The sequence below is a fragment of the Misgurnus anguillicaudatus genome, chromosome 7 (assembly GCF_027580225.2).
Source record: "Misgurnus anguillicaudatus chromosome 7, ASM2758022v2, whole genome shotgun sequence".
NCBI lineage: Eukaryota > Metazoa > Chordata > Actinopteri > Cypriniformes > Cobitidae > Misgurnus > Misgurnus anguillicaudatus.
This window is the reverse complement of record NC_073343.2, coordinates 21,888,720-21,904,599: the sequence shown is the minus strand read 5'-3', so window position 1 is coordinate 21,904,599 and position 15,880 is coordinate 21,888,720. Positions and strand designations below refer to the sequence as shown.

The 15,880-nt window shown below is 39.4% G+C and overlaps 1 protein-coding gene across 2 annotated transcripts in view; it reads right to left on the bottom strand.

The window, feature by feature from the left end:
• The window catches only part of LOC129417004 (sodium/potassium/calcium exchanger 4), a 77,476-nt gene extending 68,587 nt beyond the window's left edge, over positions 1-8,889 (bottom strand). For both annotated transcript variants that reach the window (XM_073869581.1, XM_073869582.1), the window contains exon 1: positions 8,112-8,889. In XM_073869581.1, the coding sequence (XP_073725682.1) occupies positions 8,112-8,295 (184 nt within the window). In that variant the 5' untranslated portion in view covers positions 8,296-8,889. The remainder of the gene's footprint in view (positions 1-8,111) is intronic.
• Between the last annotated feature and the right edge of the window lie 6,991 nt (positions 8,890-15,880).

Genomic DNA, 15,880 nt, shown 5'->3' with positions numbered 1-15,880 from the left:
CCCCATGTTTGCACGACAACCAGCCTGACAGAAAGAGCGAAGCTAGCAAGATATGGAGATTTAACGCAAAATTGTGCAACTGTTCTATTAAAAGCCCTTCTGTTGGAGCCATCGCTATTTTTGTGTGTGGAGGACAGCTTCGACTTTAAATCCTTATCCAACCAGGTTTTACATTAGCATTGACTGTCTTTTAATTTTTGTATTTGCTTGCACATACCTTGAAAGACTAGCCGGGTGCTTCAAGGGGGTCACACACCGGGCTAGAAGTGCTGCGCGGCATTGCGTGTAGGACAACTCACAGGTATCGCACACCGCACGTGCCCGTTAAATTGCGTGAGCTTAGTCAGATTCGTTAGCAGCCTATGTTAATCGTTAACGATTTGGGACAAATATGATGTGAGTGGGGCTCTGTGGTGCAGCAGGGATATCAGCAGTGTCCAGAGTCAGTATGTGTGTACATTTATAGAACAATGTGTTTGATTTTTAGATACATGACGCAATGCGGCGCTTCTCGTCCGTTGTGCGACCCCCTTTAGTTCAATTAAGAAAATTTTAAAAAATGAAGATATTTCCCATTCTCATCCTCTCCGACCTTGCTTTGTCACTTACATGCTGCTGTCACCTCCATGCTGCGTTTTGTTTTGATGATGCATGCAGCGGTGAAACACTGGTGGCTGGTGTTGCCAGATTGGTTGTTTTTCCGCTACAAATTATGGCCTGTTTACAGTGTGTTTTAGCCGGGTTTTCTCCTGGAAGACTCTATAGAAATCTGGCACCCTACTGAACGACGTTAAACTGAGAGAGCGTGGCGTTCACAAACACTAGAATTAATGAGTTCACAGTAATGTTCATTAGGCAGTAATAAAGTACGTTCAAGTTCGCCCAAAATATGAACGAGTTCAGGCACAACACTGGGTCTCGGAGCGGCCGTTTAGTGCGCACCAGAGCGTGGCTGTTGTATTCACACTGACCCAAACAAACCGTACTCGGACTGACACGTCATTTGCACTTTTGTCAGGGCAAAATGGTGTTACTGCACTCTGTACTTAAATTGTGATTAAAGGACCTTTTTCTTAAAATTTTGTTGAAATATAGAAAAGATATAGAAACTTTTTTAATGTATTTGAATTAACTTGGTCTTTCCCAAATACTTAAAGAATCGTTACAGCATCAGAAAAGTTATAAATCTAAAAAATATATACATTTTATCATAATTCACTTACCCCGGGGAAGCTTGTAATTGTCCCATATACTGCTATTCAAGTGTACAGACATAGAATCTAAGTCAGCAGGTCACGGCACATGCATGAAAATATATCTCAAAATGTTTTCCAAAGACAATCGAAGGACTGGAGTTTGGAACGCCACAGGGGTAAGTGATTTATGATCAAATTTATATTTTTAGGTGAACTATCCCTTTAAGTGTAATTGAAAATGTTCATGTAATTACGCATTCCCATCCTTCGTAACCATACATTTTTTAAATAGAAATTAAATAACGTCACACATTTCAAGCAAGGTTGAGATGATTTTCATGTTCAGGTGAACATTGATTTCATGCATGCAGATTACAATAACCAGTGTTCATTTTGTAAATTCCCTCTGCAGTTCAATTTGGAGTACCCATACAATTAATAAAAATGGCCTCTGCAGCAGATCCTGTCAAAACATCCTAATTGCTACGCATCCAGAATAGAATGACCCACTTACAGCTTATGAGAAATCAGAAAGAGCTTGTAAAGTTGTTTAATGAAGTGTCACAGGAGGAGGACAGGATAAGGAACTCAACACCCATAAAGCTGATTATGCAGCATTTTATGCCCACACACTAACTGCAGTATAGATACAGAAAATGCAAAAGGTACAGTTTCAGAAGAGGAGGAATGAGATTTGGGAAGCAGGCCCATATTAGGTGTGATTAAAGGTTTTATAATCAGTGCACGGATGCACACCAGATGGACTCCTGACAGCTTATCAGATATACCATAAGCTGAAGAACCATTAAGCGGAAGGCACGTATTCAGCATCCTCATTACAATATCATGTGCAGGTAATCTCTTTTAAGCTGCTTGTAATTTAGGCATAATTAAACTCAACCGCACCCACCCACCAATATCACTCGGGCAGGTAGAAGTTTGGAGACAATGGGAGTGCCAGGAGACTTCTTTCACAGGGGGTTTGGTCTGCCTACAATGGTACAGTATGCATATCACTGTATATAGAGACACAGGTGTCCCTGCAGTTTTATATTGTGAACTGATTCAATTTTTTAGGTGCCCTGGGATGCTATTTTTCATGTTTACACTTACATTTATGCATGAGGTTGTCACACTGTCAATATGCAGCTTACAGATGTGACTTGTACACACAAGTCTCCAACATAATCCAACAAATCTCTTATGACTCCAACATACAAAGTTATACCTCCTGAAGTTTTTGGTTCTCTTGAGGGGTAAGATGAAGAACATCAGATTCAGTATCAGGCTAATTGTCAGAGGAGATCTCAAGAGTTCTATGCATATCACCACTCTTATTTTTACAATTCTAACTCCTAACTACTTAAATTTTGCTTCAGTGGAACACAAAAGATGTTATGAGGAATGAACAGAAAATCAAAACTGAAAGCTACAATGAGATGTTAATAGCACATGACCAATATGGCTTTCAAAACTCAGTAAAAATCTTACTTGGCTGATTGAAATTTTATTTGGTGCATTCCTCAAACAAAGATACAATAGGACATTAAAAGACTTACAAGAATATTCAACATATATGCAAGTTTTATTTACTTTATATTTACTTCAGCCATTCAATAATGGACAGCGGTTCCACACGTTTGACTTATCTTAAAGAGCACATATTATATCGTGTATCAATGATCGTCAGACATATCGCCAATAGCACGTTTTCATGACGATAGTTGGCAATGGTGGTTATTATTATTATCAATATAGTTTCACATTAACATGCACATTGTGTGCTTTTCCTCGCATGAGAGGGTTTGTTGGCTTCACAGGGCGAGAGAGCACCTTTGTAGCACGCGAGAGAGCACCTTTGTAGCACGCGAGAGAGCACCTTTGTAGCACGCGAGAGAGCACCTTTGTAGCACGCGAGAGAGCACCTTTGTAGCACGCGAGAGAGCACCTTTGTAGCACGCGAGAGAGCACCTTTGTAGCACGCGAGAGAGCACCTTTGTAGCAAGCGAGAGAGCACCTTTGTAGCACGCGAGAGAGCCATGTAGCACGCGAGAGAGCAGCCATGTAACACGCGAGAGAGCAGCCATGTAACACGCGAGAGAGCAGCCATTTAACACGCGAGAGAGCAGCCATTTAACACGCGAGAGAGCAGCCATGTAACACGCGAGAGAGCAGCCATGTAACACGCGAGAGAGCAGCCATGTAACACGCGAGAGAGCAGCCATGTAACACGCGAGAGAGCAGCCATGTAACACGCGAGAGAGCAGCCATGTAACACGCGAGAGAGCAGCCATGTAACACGCGAAAGAGCAGCCATGTAACACGCGAAAGAGCAGCTTTGTAATGTGATGGCATGACTCGGACTTTTCCTCGCACATGAGCTTGTAATACGCATGGCTCTGACATGTCCTTGCACTAGAGAGGTCGCGCAGAGGGTTAAAACCAGCGAGTGTGTTGTTCCAGCTCCCTGACACACAGGATTTTAATGACACGCTTGGATTAACGGCATCCGTTTTAAGAAGGTTGCGGTCATGAGAGTGTTACCCTTGCTTCTTTTTTGTCCACCAACCAAGTGAATTGTCATAAATAAGGGTGTCACGATTCTCCAAATCCTCGATTCGATTACATTTTCGATTCTGATGTCACGATTCAATTCGATTCTCGATTTTTAAATGAATTTTTTAAGACAAAAAATTATATGCCTTTATTATTATTATTATATTTTCACATTAACATGCACATTGCGTGCTTTTCCTCGTATGGGGGTTTGTGGGCTTTACTTTACGCGGAGAGCTTGTAGAGAGAGAATTACTTCTTGCATGCAGATAGACTTAATGCGTGCGTCTTGACTCCTATTATCTGAAATAAAACCGGTGCGTCATAAGCAGCTGCGCTTCTGTCTCACATGCACGCGCTCTTGCATCTGTCCAAAGTCTAAACATAAACGAAAGTAATAATCCTTACGTATTTGTTCAGTTTTGCGTTTCATGCGAGCTGAGGCAAACTATACCTTTTGTTTAAAATATAACCCGTTGCATCTTGGCGGCTCTCTCGTGCACGTGCAGAGAGCTGCGCTCTGTCCGAAGGCAGATCACTATAATCCTGTTTATGATATGCATTCAAGGAGTTGTAGCAATACATCCCTCGTGTTTAAAATATAAATCGCATTCCGCTGGATGGATGTTTTTAAAGGCACTTCTGAGAGTTTATTTTCCCCCGCTTGGCAAGCCGACCGGACGTGAGATGGGGGCGTGGCAGCATCGACGATCCCATTTTTTAATTCGAAGTTCGAGGTTGTGACTTAATTTCGATCGATTTCGATTTAAAATCGAAATCGTGACACCCTTAGTCATAAATGAACAAAAATGAAGTAAAAAATAAACAAATAAATAAACAACTACTACTACCCCGCCCCCCATGTTTCGGCAATCTGACAGGCTGACGATAGGACAATCTCAAAATGGGGCATATTGCCCATCACTATTATGCACATCTTTAAAATATGTAATGTGTGTCTCAGGTGTGTCCAGAATGTGTCTGTAAAGTTTCAGCTCAAAATACCCCACAGATAATTTATTACACCATGTCCGAAATGCCCCTATTTGGATGCTAACAAAAACGCACTGTTTTGTGTATGTACCTTTAAATGCAAATGAGCTATAGGTCTCCGCTCACTTACTAAAAGAGATGCTTTGGTTGAAACAGATCTGATTTAGCAAAGAAGCACAGAAAAACAACAGACAGCGTCCAACTCTCCGAAGGCAGTAACTATGGTAATACAAGACTGTCAGTCAAGGGCCGTAGGCAAGGCTTTAGCAGTGTGACATCACATTGCTAAGGGAATCAAAGCATGTCTCATGAAACTGTTTGGTTAAATAGGGATTATAAAAGAAGTGGTGGATAGATTTCATTGTAGCGTGCTTGTGTTCACACACTGCCAACACACATTCATGTCCAAATCATTGACTGTAAAAAAAGATGAACGACGCAACTTTGCTTTCTTCCCTTGTATTGAATTGAAGGCAATTGTCTGACTCTGGGCGCTGCCATGTTACGCAAAAATGTCAGTTTGAAGCCAGGGCATGCGCCAAAGGAATCGTCTGTGGAGCCCGGAGGCGGAGTCGCGATATGCTTCTGCCCAAACGCTTGCGCGCCCAATTCAACCACGCCCCTTGAACGTCTTATTGTACTGGCTTGCTAAAATAAGATAAGTTAACTAATTTTGTCAATGAGAAATGACAGAAATCGAAAATTAATAGTTAGTTACAACTTAAATCTTCCCTCGAAACTTTGAGAGTCTGCTCAGAGAAGCTGCCAATCATAACAACACACCCAATTTCTATAGACATCAAATCACTAGCTAAATGAAACTTATTTCAAAAATATTATGAACAATTTAACATAAATCAGTGTGATGAAAACTACCTTAAAAGACCAAAACTAGCTTTCTGAAAATTTTATTTGAAATGTAATTTATTTTTTTATTTCGACCCGAGTCCTGTTCGTTTTGGAGAGGTTTATGACTTGTTCTGCAGCCAGCAATACAGGGCGATCAAAGAGCCTACAGCTTCACTTTTCAAGATGTATGAGACACACCCGGTCCAAACACTTTTTAATAGTATTTTCGAACCATAAGTCACACTTTTTAATAGTTTGGCGGGTCCTGGAACTTGTAGTCAGGTTCGACTTATACATCAAAATTATTTCATATGAACCAAGAGAAACCATTACCTACAGCCGCTTGAGTCCGCTTTATGCTGCTCCTGTATTTATGTAATTCAATGGATTCAGTGATATGGAATGACTTTTGGCTTGTTGTGTTAATTTAGCCTATTCAGCCTCCCAGGTATGTTCTGTATGCTATTGTGTATCGTGTAAATACTGTTAATGTTACTTTAAAATGCACTGATACCTATTCAGCCTGCTGTTCTGTGCTATTGTTTAGTTGAATAACTTGCCTTTCTAGATTAAAATGTCTGTTTGGCTTTGATTTTGTGAAAACATTTTCTAAATAAATGCGACGTATAGTCCAATGTGACTTATAAATGTTTTTCCTCTTCAATACGCATTTTAGACTGATGAGACATAATCCGAAGCGATTTATAGTCCGGAAAATACGGTAATAGGTACCCTTTAACATGCTATAAGCTCTACTGAACTACCGTACTTCATGTAGATGTAATATTATATGACTGAATTAAGTTTACTTGACTTTAAAAAACAAAATACTTCTTGTAGACACAAAAAACATGACTGAATTAAGTGAAGCCACCAATATCAAGACAAACTCGTTTAAATACTAAAACAAATACACATTCTTTGAAAGAGAAACAGCATAAATTGGGTTAAATAAAAAAATCAATTAAGTAAACAGCATCAAAAAATAAATTTTTTAAAGATTTTTTGGTAATTAAATCCATTTTTTGCTAGTTTATTTGTATTTCATGGAAGACAAAGATGAGGGCATAATGGCACACTAAAGAAAGAGACAGAGCAAATGATGTATAAAATGCATACAAATAAACGTAAGGCTATGGAAAAAAAGCTGCGTCAGTTCCAAATTAAACAGTGAATTGAATTTCCAACTGAACCTGCAACTTCGACACTCTCACTAGGTATAAAGGATGACTACAGAATGGGTTGCTGCAAAGTGTATAAATTACTCAAATTTGGGGTCACAAAATGCAGTTTTTGCAAACATTTGCGTTTTCCTTTTGTGTGTTAGCATCAAAATCAATCGATTTACATTGTGTTCTGATGCCAAACTCCATTGAAAACCCCAAATGATAAAAAAATCGTTTTTTGGACTAACTTGCATTAAATCTTATTACATGTGACGTAAAGCACACAAGCTTTTTCACAACAATTCTATTTAAACAACAATGTCACACAAACAGCAAGATGCCAAAAAATAATAAGTGTCTGTACTATAAGTGTTGACCATTATCATTTACTTTGTTGCCAAAGACATTACTGTGGCTGTCAGCCACTGTTGTAAATTTTTCTCTATTTATTCAAGACGTTTAGTGGTGTGAACACGAGCGGAGGAAATTAGACCCCGCCCCTCGTAGCTCGCTTCAAACTCAGCTTGGAATGGGCTGCTTGTCATCTCATGCAAGGTGCATAAAATGATCGTCACTCACACCGATATAAACAAACAAAACCAGAGACTGTGTGTGCGACATAGGCCGTTTCTTAATTCCAAGAATGTCTTGCCAGGCAACCTTGGAAGAACGAACTCGCAAGGACGCAACGTTGTGAGAATTGAGATGTGCTGTGATCTTCCTGTTGATTACCTGACCCTCTCAACATATTTTATAAATTCAACATCCTCGATAAAAGAGGCGGGTCAAGAACATATCCGGGGATTTTATGTGAACTTGGCTTGATGTGAAATTGGACTTGGGCAGCCACTCATGACGTTTCACAAGTCCACAAAAGAAACAGACAAGAACGCATTGAGAAACGGACAATGTGTGCGTTGTGTCACTGCGGCACATGTATTAAGCTTTCCACAAATTAGACGATTGTACGTACTGTCCTATGCGCCTCTTTTAACCTCTCAAGTCATGCCAATCCGACCCATCTTTTCCCACAAACCGTCCCAAAGAATAAGAGATGAAGCGAAGATCAAACAGCTGCCAGGACTCTCTCCAAAATCTTGTGTAATCATTAAATCGTCGCAACGTCCGAATTCTGCAAAATGTGAGAGATGGGATGCTCCCATTTAAAGAACTCTCTAAATGGTTTCACCCCCGCTGTGAATTATTCAACGTCTGACGTCCCAAAAAAAGACAAGTGCGTTTTGCATTAAAGATAAAAAAATAATCATCATGGCACATTTCTCATGAGCCTACACTTTATCGTGCACACCATCATCATCAGCTTCATTAAAACATACAGGACATCACTCACCTGTTTTTGTGAGCAGCGCCGACATGCACCACGCGACGCACAGGACGCTGCAAATGAAACACACCTGCACGAAAAGCATCTCTCTCCGTTTGCGAACTTTAAATATTTTGGTAATCATGCTCTTTTTTGATATACTGCAGCTCTTGTCCGGCTCTGTGGTCGCGTGTGCCGTTGGTTGGATCATTTTTGCACGTGCACCATGAAACCTTCACCTCCAAAACAAAGCGACCCAGATGTCCGGGACCTTGGGAAATCGGCCGGGTTTGGTCAGACCCGAGATGAGGTCCTCTTCATTTCCAGCGAGCGGATCGCGTGTGAGCCGCGTGCATGTGTGCGCGAGCGCCGGTCCCAGGTGTCTCCGCGCACTCGTTCAAGATATATTATTAAAGCAACCCGTGACGATCTGCGTCCTATGTATAATGCTATTTATACTCAGTTGAAATTATTTACTGAACATGCAGTTGGGTTTCACAGTTGCCTGGTGACGATAAGCCTTAAAAGCCATATTTCTTTTTACATAGGAACCATACGGGGAAAGCACGGTGTCCCCGGTTGCACCCCGTCGACTGCTAAGCTTTTTCCTATGGAACAATGCCCGGTTTCGTTAATTCACGGATATTTAAACAGCCCTCACTAATTCTTTCCCTAGCAAGTCAATATTTAAGCATGCTTAAACGTCTTTAAGATCCACTCAAGTTGAGCTTCACCTCCCTTTCTATCTTCTTATGCAGGCTGCTGTGCTGTTCTGACTTCTACATGTGAGAGATTGTTACGCGCGTTCACGTGATGCTGATGACGTATCTACACAGGGTCTAGTACTAATAGTATTCACTCACCACTAAATCTTCACAATACAAATTCTGTATTCCCAGTTAAACCAGAAGTTAATCATAATCTTACATTAAATGTACCCCAAAAATGATAGAATTACATAATTAGGAAATAATACATAACGTGTCTTCTGATTTTAACATTTTTGGTTGACAAAGATATTTTAACCTTGAATTCTAGTCATTACCATTAACATTATATCATGTTCTATTTTTTAATTATATATTCAATTTTATTATTTCACTAGAAATATGTCAGAAAAGTTAAAAAATTATGGGGTCACTGGGGCTGTATTCTTCAAATCTATAGAGTTAATGTTAGTACTTCAAAGGTACAGCTCAAAGGTACATCTTGGTTCGCAATGGATACCTAAATGCACATTAGGACCTTTTCAAATGGTAGCCAAATGGTATTTTTATATTGTTTGAATGTTTATTTTTGTTTGTTGTCATCTAATATTGTAGACTACTTTTTTTAGATAAAAAGTCACATTCACCATAACTTTGTCCTTTTAAAATGATGGGTTGATCATTAATTAATCCATAGTGAGTCACTCTGAGTCTCTAACAGACTTTCGGCATAAAGCAGCTTAACATGCTGATGAATGACCGAGCAACATTTTTTCCAAGCTTTTCATGGGTCTCTCATTGTGTGAGGCCCTACAAGACAAATCATATTAAAGCAGTTTAAATCATGTGGTAGCTTAATGCTGTAACCACAAGGTGCACTGCACTTTCAAATAAAAAAGTTGTCACTTGGACTGTCCCTATATACAGTGAGGAAAATAAGTATTTGAACACCCTGCTATTTTGGAAGTTCTCCTACTTAGAAATCATGGAGGGGTCTGAAATTGATATCATTGGTGCATGTCCACTGTGAGAGACATAATCTAAAAAAAATCCAGAAATCACGATGTATGATTTTTTAACTATTTATTTGTATGATACAGCTGCAAATCAGTATTTGAACACCCGAGAAAGTCAATGTTAATATTTGGTACAATAGCCTTTGTTTGCAATTACAGAGGTCAAACGTTTCCTGTAGTTTTTCACCAGGTTTGCACACACTGCAGGATGGATTTTGGCCCACTCCTAAACACTGATCTTCTCTAGATCAGTCAGGTTTCTGGCCTGTCGCTGAGAAACACTGAGTTTGAGCTCCCTCCAAAGATTCTCTATTGGGTTTAGGTCTGAAGACTGGCTAGGCCACGCCAGAACCTTGATATGCTTCTTACAGAGCCACTCCTTGGTTATCCTGTCTGTGTGCTTCGGGTCATTGTCATGTTGGAAGACCCAGCCTCGACCCATCTTCAATGCTCTACCTGAGGGAAGGAGGTTGTTTCCCCAAATCTCGCAATACATGGCCCCTGTCATCCTCTCCTTAATACAGTGCCGTCACCCTGTCCCATGTGCAGAAAAACACCCCCAAAGCATGATGCTACCACCCCCATGCTTCACAGTAGGGATGGTGTTCTTGGGATGCTACTCATCATTCTTCTTCCTCCAAACACGTTTAGTGGAATTATGACTGAATTTCCAACCATGACGTCCTTGGAAATGGTGGTCCCAGCTCTTTTCAGGTCATTGACCAGCTCCTCCCGTGTAGTTCTGGGCTGATTTTTCACCTTTCTTAGGATCATTGAGACCCCAACGAGGTGAGATCTTGCATGGAGGCCCAATCCGAGGGAGATTGACAGTCATGTTTAGCTTTTTCCATTTTCTAATGATTGCTCCAACAGTGGACCTTTTTTCACCAAGCTGCTTGGCAATTTCCCCGTAGCCCTTTTTCAGCCTTGTGGAGGTGTACAATTTTGTCTCTAGTGTCTTTGGACAGCTCTTTGGTCTTGGGCATGTTAGTAGTTGGACTCTTACTGATTGTATGGGGTGGACAGGTGTCTTTATGCAGCTAACGACCTCAAACAGGTGCATCTATTTTAGGATAATAAATGGAGTGGAGGTGAACATTTTAAAGGCAGACTAACAACTCTATGAGGGTCAGAATTCTAGCTGATAGACAGATGTTCAAATACTTATTTGCAGCTGTATCATACAAATAAATAGTTAAAAAACCATACATTGTAATTTCTGGATTTTTTTAGATTATGTCTCTCACATTGGACATGCACCTACAATGACAATTTCAGACCCCTCCATGATTTCTAAATGGGAGAACTTGCAAAATAGCAGGGTGTTCAAATACTTATTTTCCTCATTGTATGTGCTATTTTGGTATGTACCTCTGGTACCAACACCAGAATGCACCTTTAAGAAGAATGCAACTTGAAAAGGCATGCCGCCCCAGTAACAACTTTGGCCCTTTTTGTACCTATTCTTCGGAGACTATGTTACTGTCATATTTTAGTTCAGTGTCTCAGTACAGGTTTTAAGTTATACTTGCCTTTAAATGTTATGAGATATGTCTCTTTGCCTTTGTATAACCAAGAACATGCATTTAATATAAATTTGTTAATTTTATCATCATGCTTACCATAGAATGTACACTACTGGTAAAAACTAGAAATGGCTTTTTACTTCCACAACCATCATAACAACATCTGAAATGTGGATTCATCCAATACAGTCAATGTGACTTTATTACATTTTGCAGCCATTTCGTCTCCATCCTGTACTGTAGGTACTGCACATCCTTCTTTTACAAAACCTTACCTATTTGTGTGTATTGACCACTTCAGGTCTCCATATAGCATTTCTAATGCAGTTAAGATAGGCTTTGACCTAATAACCTGACATTTCTTCTTCTGAGTAACTTAGTTTATGCATTGGTATGTTGGGCCATTGCTTTAAAAGCTTTTCTCAGCTCGAAGTTTAATCTTTACTTTAAATGGAAAGCCTTATATTCTTGCAAATCTATGGTACAGACATCAGTTTCCAATTCCATATAATTGGTGTGCATATGCACTCAGTCCATGCATGGCAGTCTTTGTTTTGTTCCATTCTTCCAGGTCTCTTCTTCAGATATATTTAACCAATACTCCTGTCCTAAGAAAGGTGTTGTTTGGAAAAAGAATGGCCATAGACCATTCATTGACTGCCTAAATATTGCTCCTCACTTTCTTTTTTCTATTAATAAATGTTAATGTTATTTCTTCTTGACCCCCCTCTCTCTTTTCTTTCTTTTCTCTATATCTCTCCTTTTTTCCTGGAGTGAATCATGTGCTGCTCAACCAGAGGAATTAATCTGTACTGAGATTTAAAGGGACACCATGAAACTTTTGGCCACTAGGGGGTGCTAGACACGTATTTTTCACTTCTAGCGCCCCTAGAGCCCACAAGCGCCGCAGCACTGTCGCAAACGAAAGGAACTGGCCAACCTTAAAACTAAACTAAAAACTAAACATTTAAAATGCTAAACGATCAACATTTTGAGACAACAGGGAGAAACGCAGTCATGTTACAACTTTCTGATGAGGAACTCGTCGTGGCAGAAGCCATTTCTCAATCTGAAGGTTGCAGCCTCCGGATGTCGTATTTCTAATACGTCATCAAGACTGTCTTATTTCACAATATTAACAATTACAAAGTTGACTATTATACTTAGTTAATCGTAAATTGTTGCAGTATGCTTATGACTTGCGAATGTAATGCTCAGTTTACCTTAGCATTCCAGATAAAAGCAAGATACTGACTGACTAACACAGTCTCACACCCATGGCGTCAATATTTGACGACACTTGAGCATGCGTCAATGGCTGCGTCCGAAAACTCTAAATTGCTGCCTTCTGAGGCAGCTTTCCAAGGCAGCAAGGCATCAAGGCATGTCCGAATTCAATGTTTGGTTTACTTCCTGTCTCCTGAGATACCTATTCGTGGACGTGCATTAAGAATGTGATTGGTCGAGTCCGGTCGAGTTCAAAAAAATAAAATGGCGGCCAAGGACGCGACTGGCAACCAATTTAGTGTAAATAAAGGTATGTTTTCACTTTTTACACCTTTTAATTGCATTTCTAGCGAGAAATTAGTATTGTAGTTTACAAATATGTGATTAGTTATCACAAAGGCGCTCTCTGTTTAAATTTCAAACACGCTGCCTTAGAAGTGTGTCCGAAAGTCTTTCTCTGAGCTACCTTCATGCCTCCGAAGTCATTTCCTCATGAGGCAGCGAGGCAACGAGTCACTGCCTTGAGTTTTCGGACGCAGCAAATATGTTGACGCGGAGGGTATACCTTTCGCGTCATTTTTTGACGAACTGGGGACTTCAATACTATTAGGCTACGTCCGTTGCATTCTCTTTTCCTATTTTCAAACCATTTTCGCGTCGGTTTAGGGTTAGATTACGCAAAATTAAACAGTGTACGCGAAATTAAACAGTTGTCACCTGGCGTTGGGGTTAGAGTAATGGTAAGAAAATAGGAAAAGAGAATGCAACGGACGTAATAGTATTGAAGTCCCCAGTTCGTCAAAAAATGACGCGAAAGGTATACCCTCCGCGTCAACATATTGACGCATGGTCATGGGTGTGAGACTGGGTTGACTGACTAAATCTGGTTATCTACTAAAATCAGGTAATTTGAACAGACATGTAAGTTAAACACATCTATACAAAAATACATCAGCGATTTACTGTAGGTAACTTGCTAATGCTGCCATTTCTGATGAGCCATTGTTCAATTGCCTGGACTAAATGCATTGCCAGACCAATCTTCCCTTTTAAGAAGCAAAAGGATGCTGCATGCTGGCAGATCTACAGTGGCTGATGGCAGTTAGTTTTCTGCAATCTTGCAGGCTAAAGGAACACAAATGTTGATCTGTTAGAAAGATTCACTAAACACCATGGGGCGGTTTCCCGGACAGGGCTTATCCTGGACATAGTCCCAGACTAAAATTCATGTTTGAGCTACCTAAATTTGAAAACATCTGACATATTTTAACCATATCAGTGTGCCATTGTTTTGTTTTTTTGTAAGGTATGTTTGTAAAAACTACTTACTGTAAATGCCCTAAGGCCTAGTCCTGGATTAATCTAAAACATGTCTGGGAAACTGCCCCTAAGTGATGCTGGTCTGATCCCGTGAACATAAAGCAGCTCACACTGTCTTCCTGAACGTAATCATGTGACCGGTCTGAATTCTCCAGCAGTGTGTGTGTTGGGTAACTCTATGACTCAATCCTAATGTACAGGGTCAGCTGATGAGAATTTAGGATGTGCGGTACTATGGGAAAGGGAGGGGACCTAAAGAATGATATAAAAGTGTTTTTATTTTATTTTTTAATATCCCAGCATCTATGGCTATATTCATGGTGAGAACTGAAGGTTAACCTACACACAAATTAATCTACTGTATACACACATAGGAGAATATGCAAACTCCTGACCCAGCTGGGACTCAAACTGGGGACCTTCTTGCTGTGAGGAAACAGTACTACCCATATGTATATGTATGTCAACACAGAAATTGACTTTCAAGCGTAATCTCACCCTGATAACTATTCATTGTGAGTATTCAAGTGGCTCAGTCTCTGTTACTTGCTTCAACTTAATGTTAATTTTAGGTAAGTATGCAATTGTAGTGTTCACTTATAAAACAGGACAGTGAACTTTTGAAAGGATGAATAATTTAATGGCATAGACTCGGGCAATGCATTGTGAGTCCTGCTAGAATGATCCTTCAATTTTATGAGGATATGATCTTAACTGTAGCTGAAAGTACCACCCCAGGTGTAACCATAGCAGCATATTTCATATGTGACATTATTAAATGTGCCCATGAGAATTGTGTCCTGCAGCATGAGAATGTAATTTATAATGTAATGCAGTTAATCACAGAATAGTTATTTCATTTATATTTCCCCAGTAGGGTTTTCTTCAGAAAAAGGTTTTAAAGTTAAGACCCGATATTAAAAAGGACTGAATCGTGTTTAGATGTCCTTCCTCTACAGACAATATTCATAAAAGACTTCGGACATTAGAATAAAACTTTGATGAAAGACTCACTGTTTTGACTGACCAATGCCAAAAAACAAGACAACATTGAGATATGACCACTCCTTTAGAAAGACATGTGATGGTTACCATGACGTAATGTATTTTTTGCTGTGTTATGTATGTTAAGCACATTTGTATTAGAACTTAACAGCAATAAATCAGCCATGATTTTGGACTGTACAGTATTTATTCTGCCTTTATTTTTATACTGTAGTTCTTTTTGAAATGCCTAAACTAGACAGTGGACAAAGTGATTTTACTTCATTTATTTAGACTCAGTGTACATTTACATTTATGCACTTGGCAGAGTCTTTAATCCAAAGTGACTTACAGTGCATGCCAGGTATTCATTTTTTATCAGTACTTGTGTTCCCTGATTTCAACTCAACCTTTTATGCTGTAAATGCAATACTCTAACACTTAACTATACAGGAGCACTTTATTCCACAAGCCATTTATTCCAACACATCCAAGCTTTGCTTTATTACATACAGTGCTTGTCAGAATCATTAGCACCTTGTATGAGCAAAGAAAGCTGTGAAAATAAATATGCATTGTTCATTCTATTGATCTTGTTTTAAAACATAAAAACATATACTGTATTTGTGTATTCCCATTTATATTTACATTTGTCTTGTTAGAAACTGGTGTAAGAAATAGCTCAAAACATTAAAAAGGTTCCACCATCAGAGCAACAATTAAGATGTTTCAGTACACTGTTGATGTCTTCGGCCTGGATGTCTTAAAGGTCACATATTATTCCCATTTCTACAAGATGTTATATAATTCTCAGATATGCCAAGAATGTGTCTGTGAGGTTTCCGATCATTTGTTATAGCATATCAAAAATGCCCTTATTAAAATATCTTACAGTTTTGAAGTTATATTAACAAACGCAAAAGTATAAATCAATAACCAACATAAGAAAACAAGGGAGCATATTTATAAATAAATGAATAAATAAAAAGAAGGTCAGCAAATATATAAATAATTAT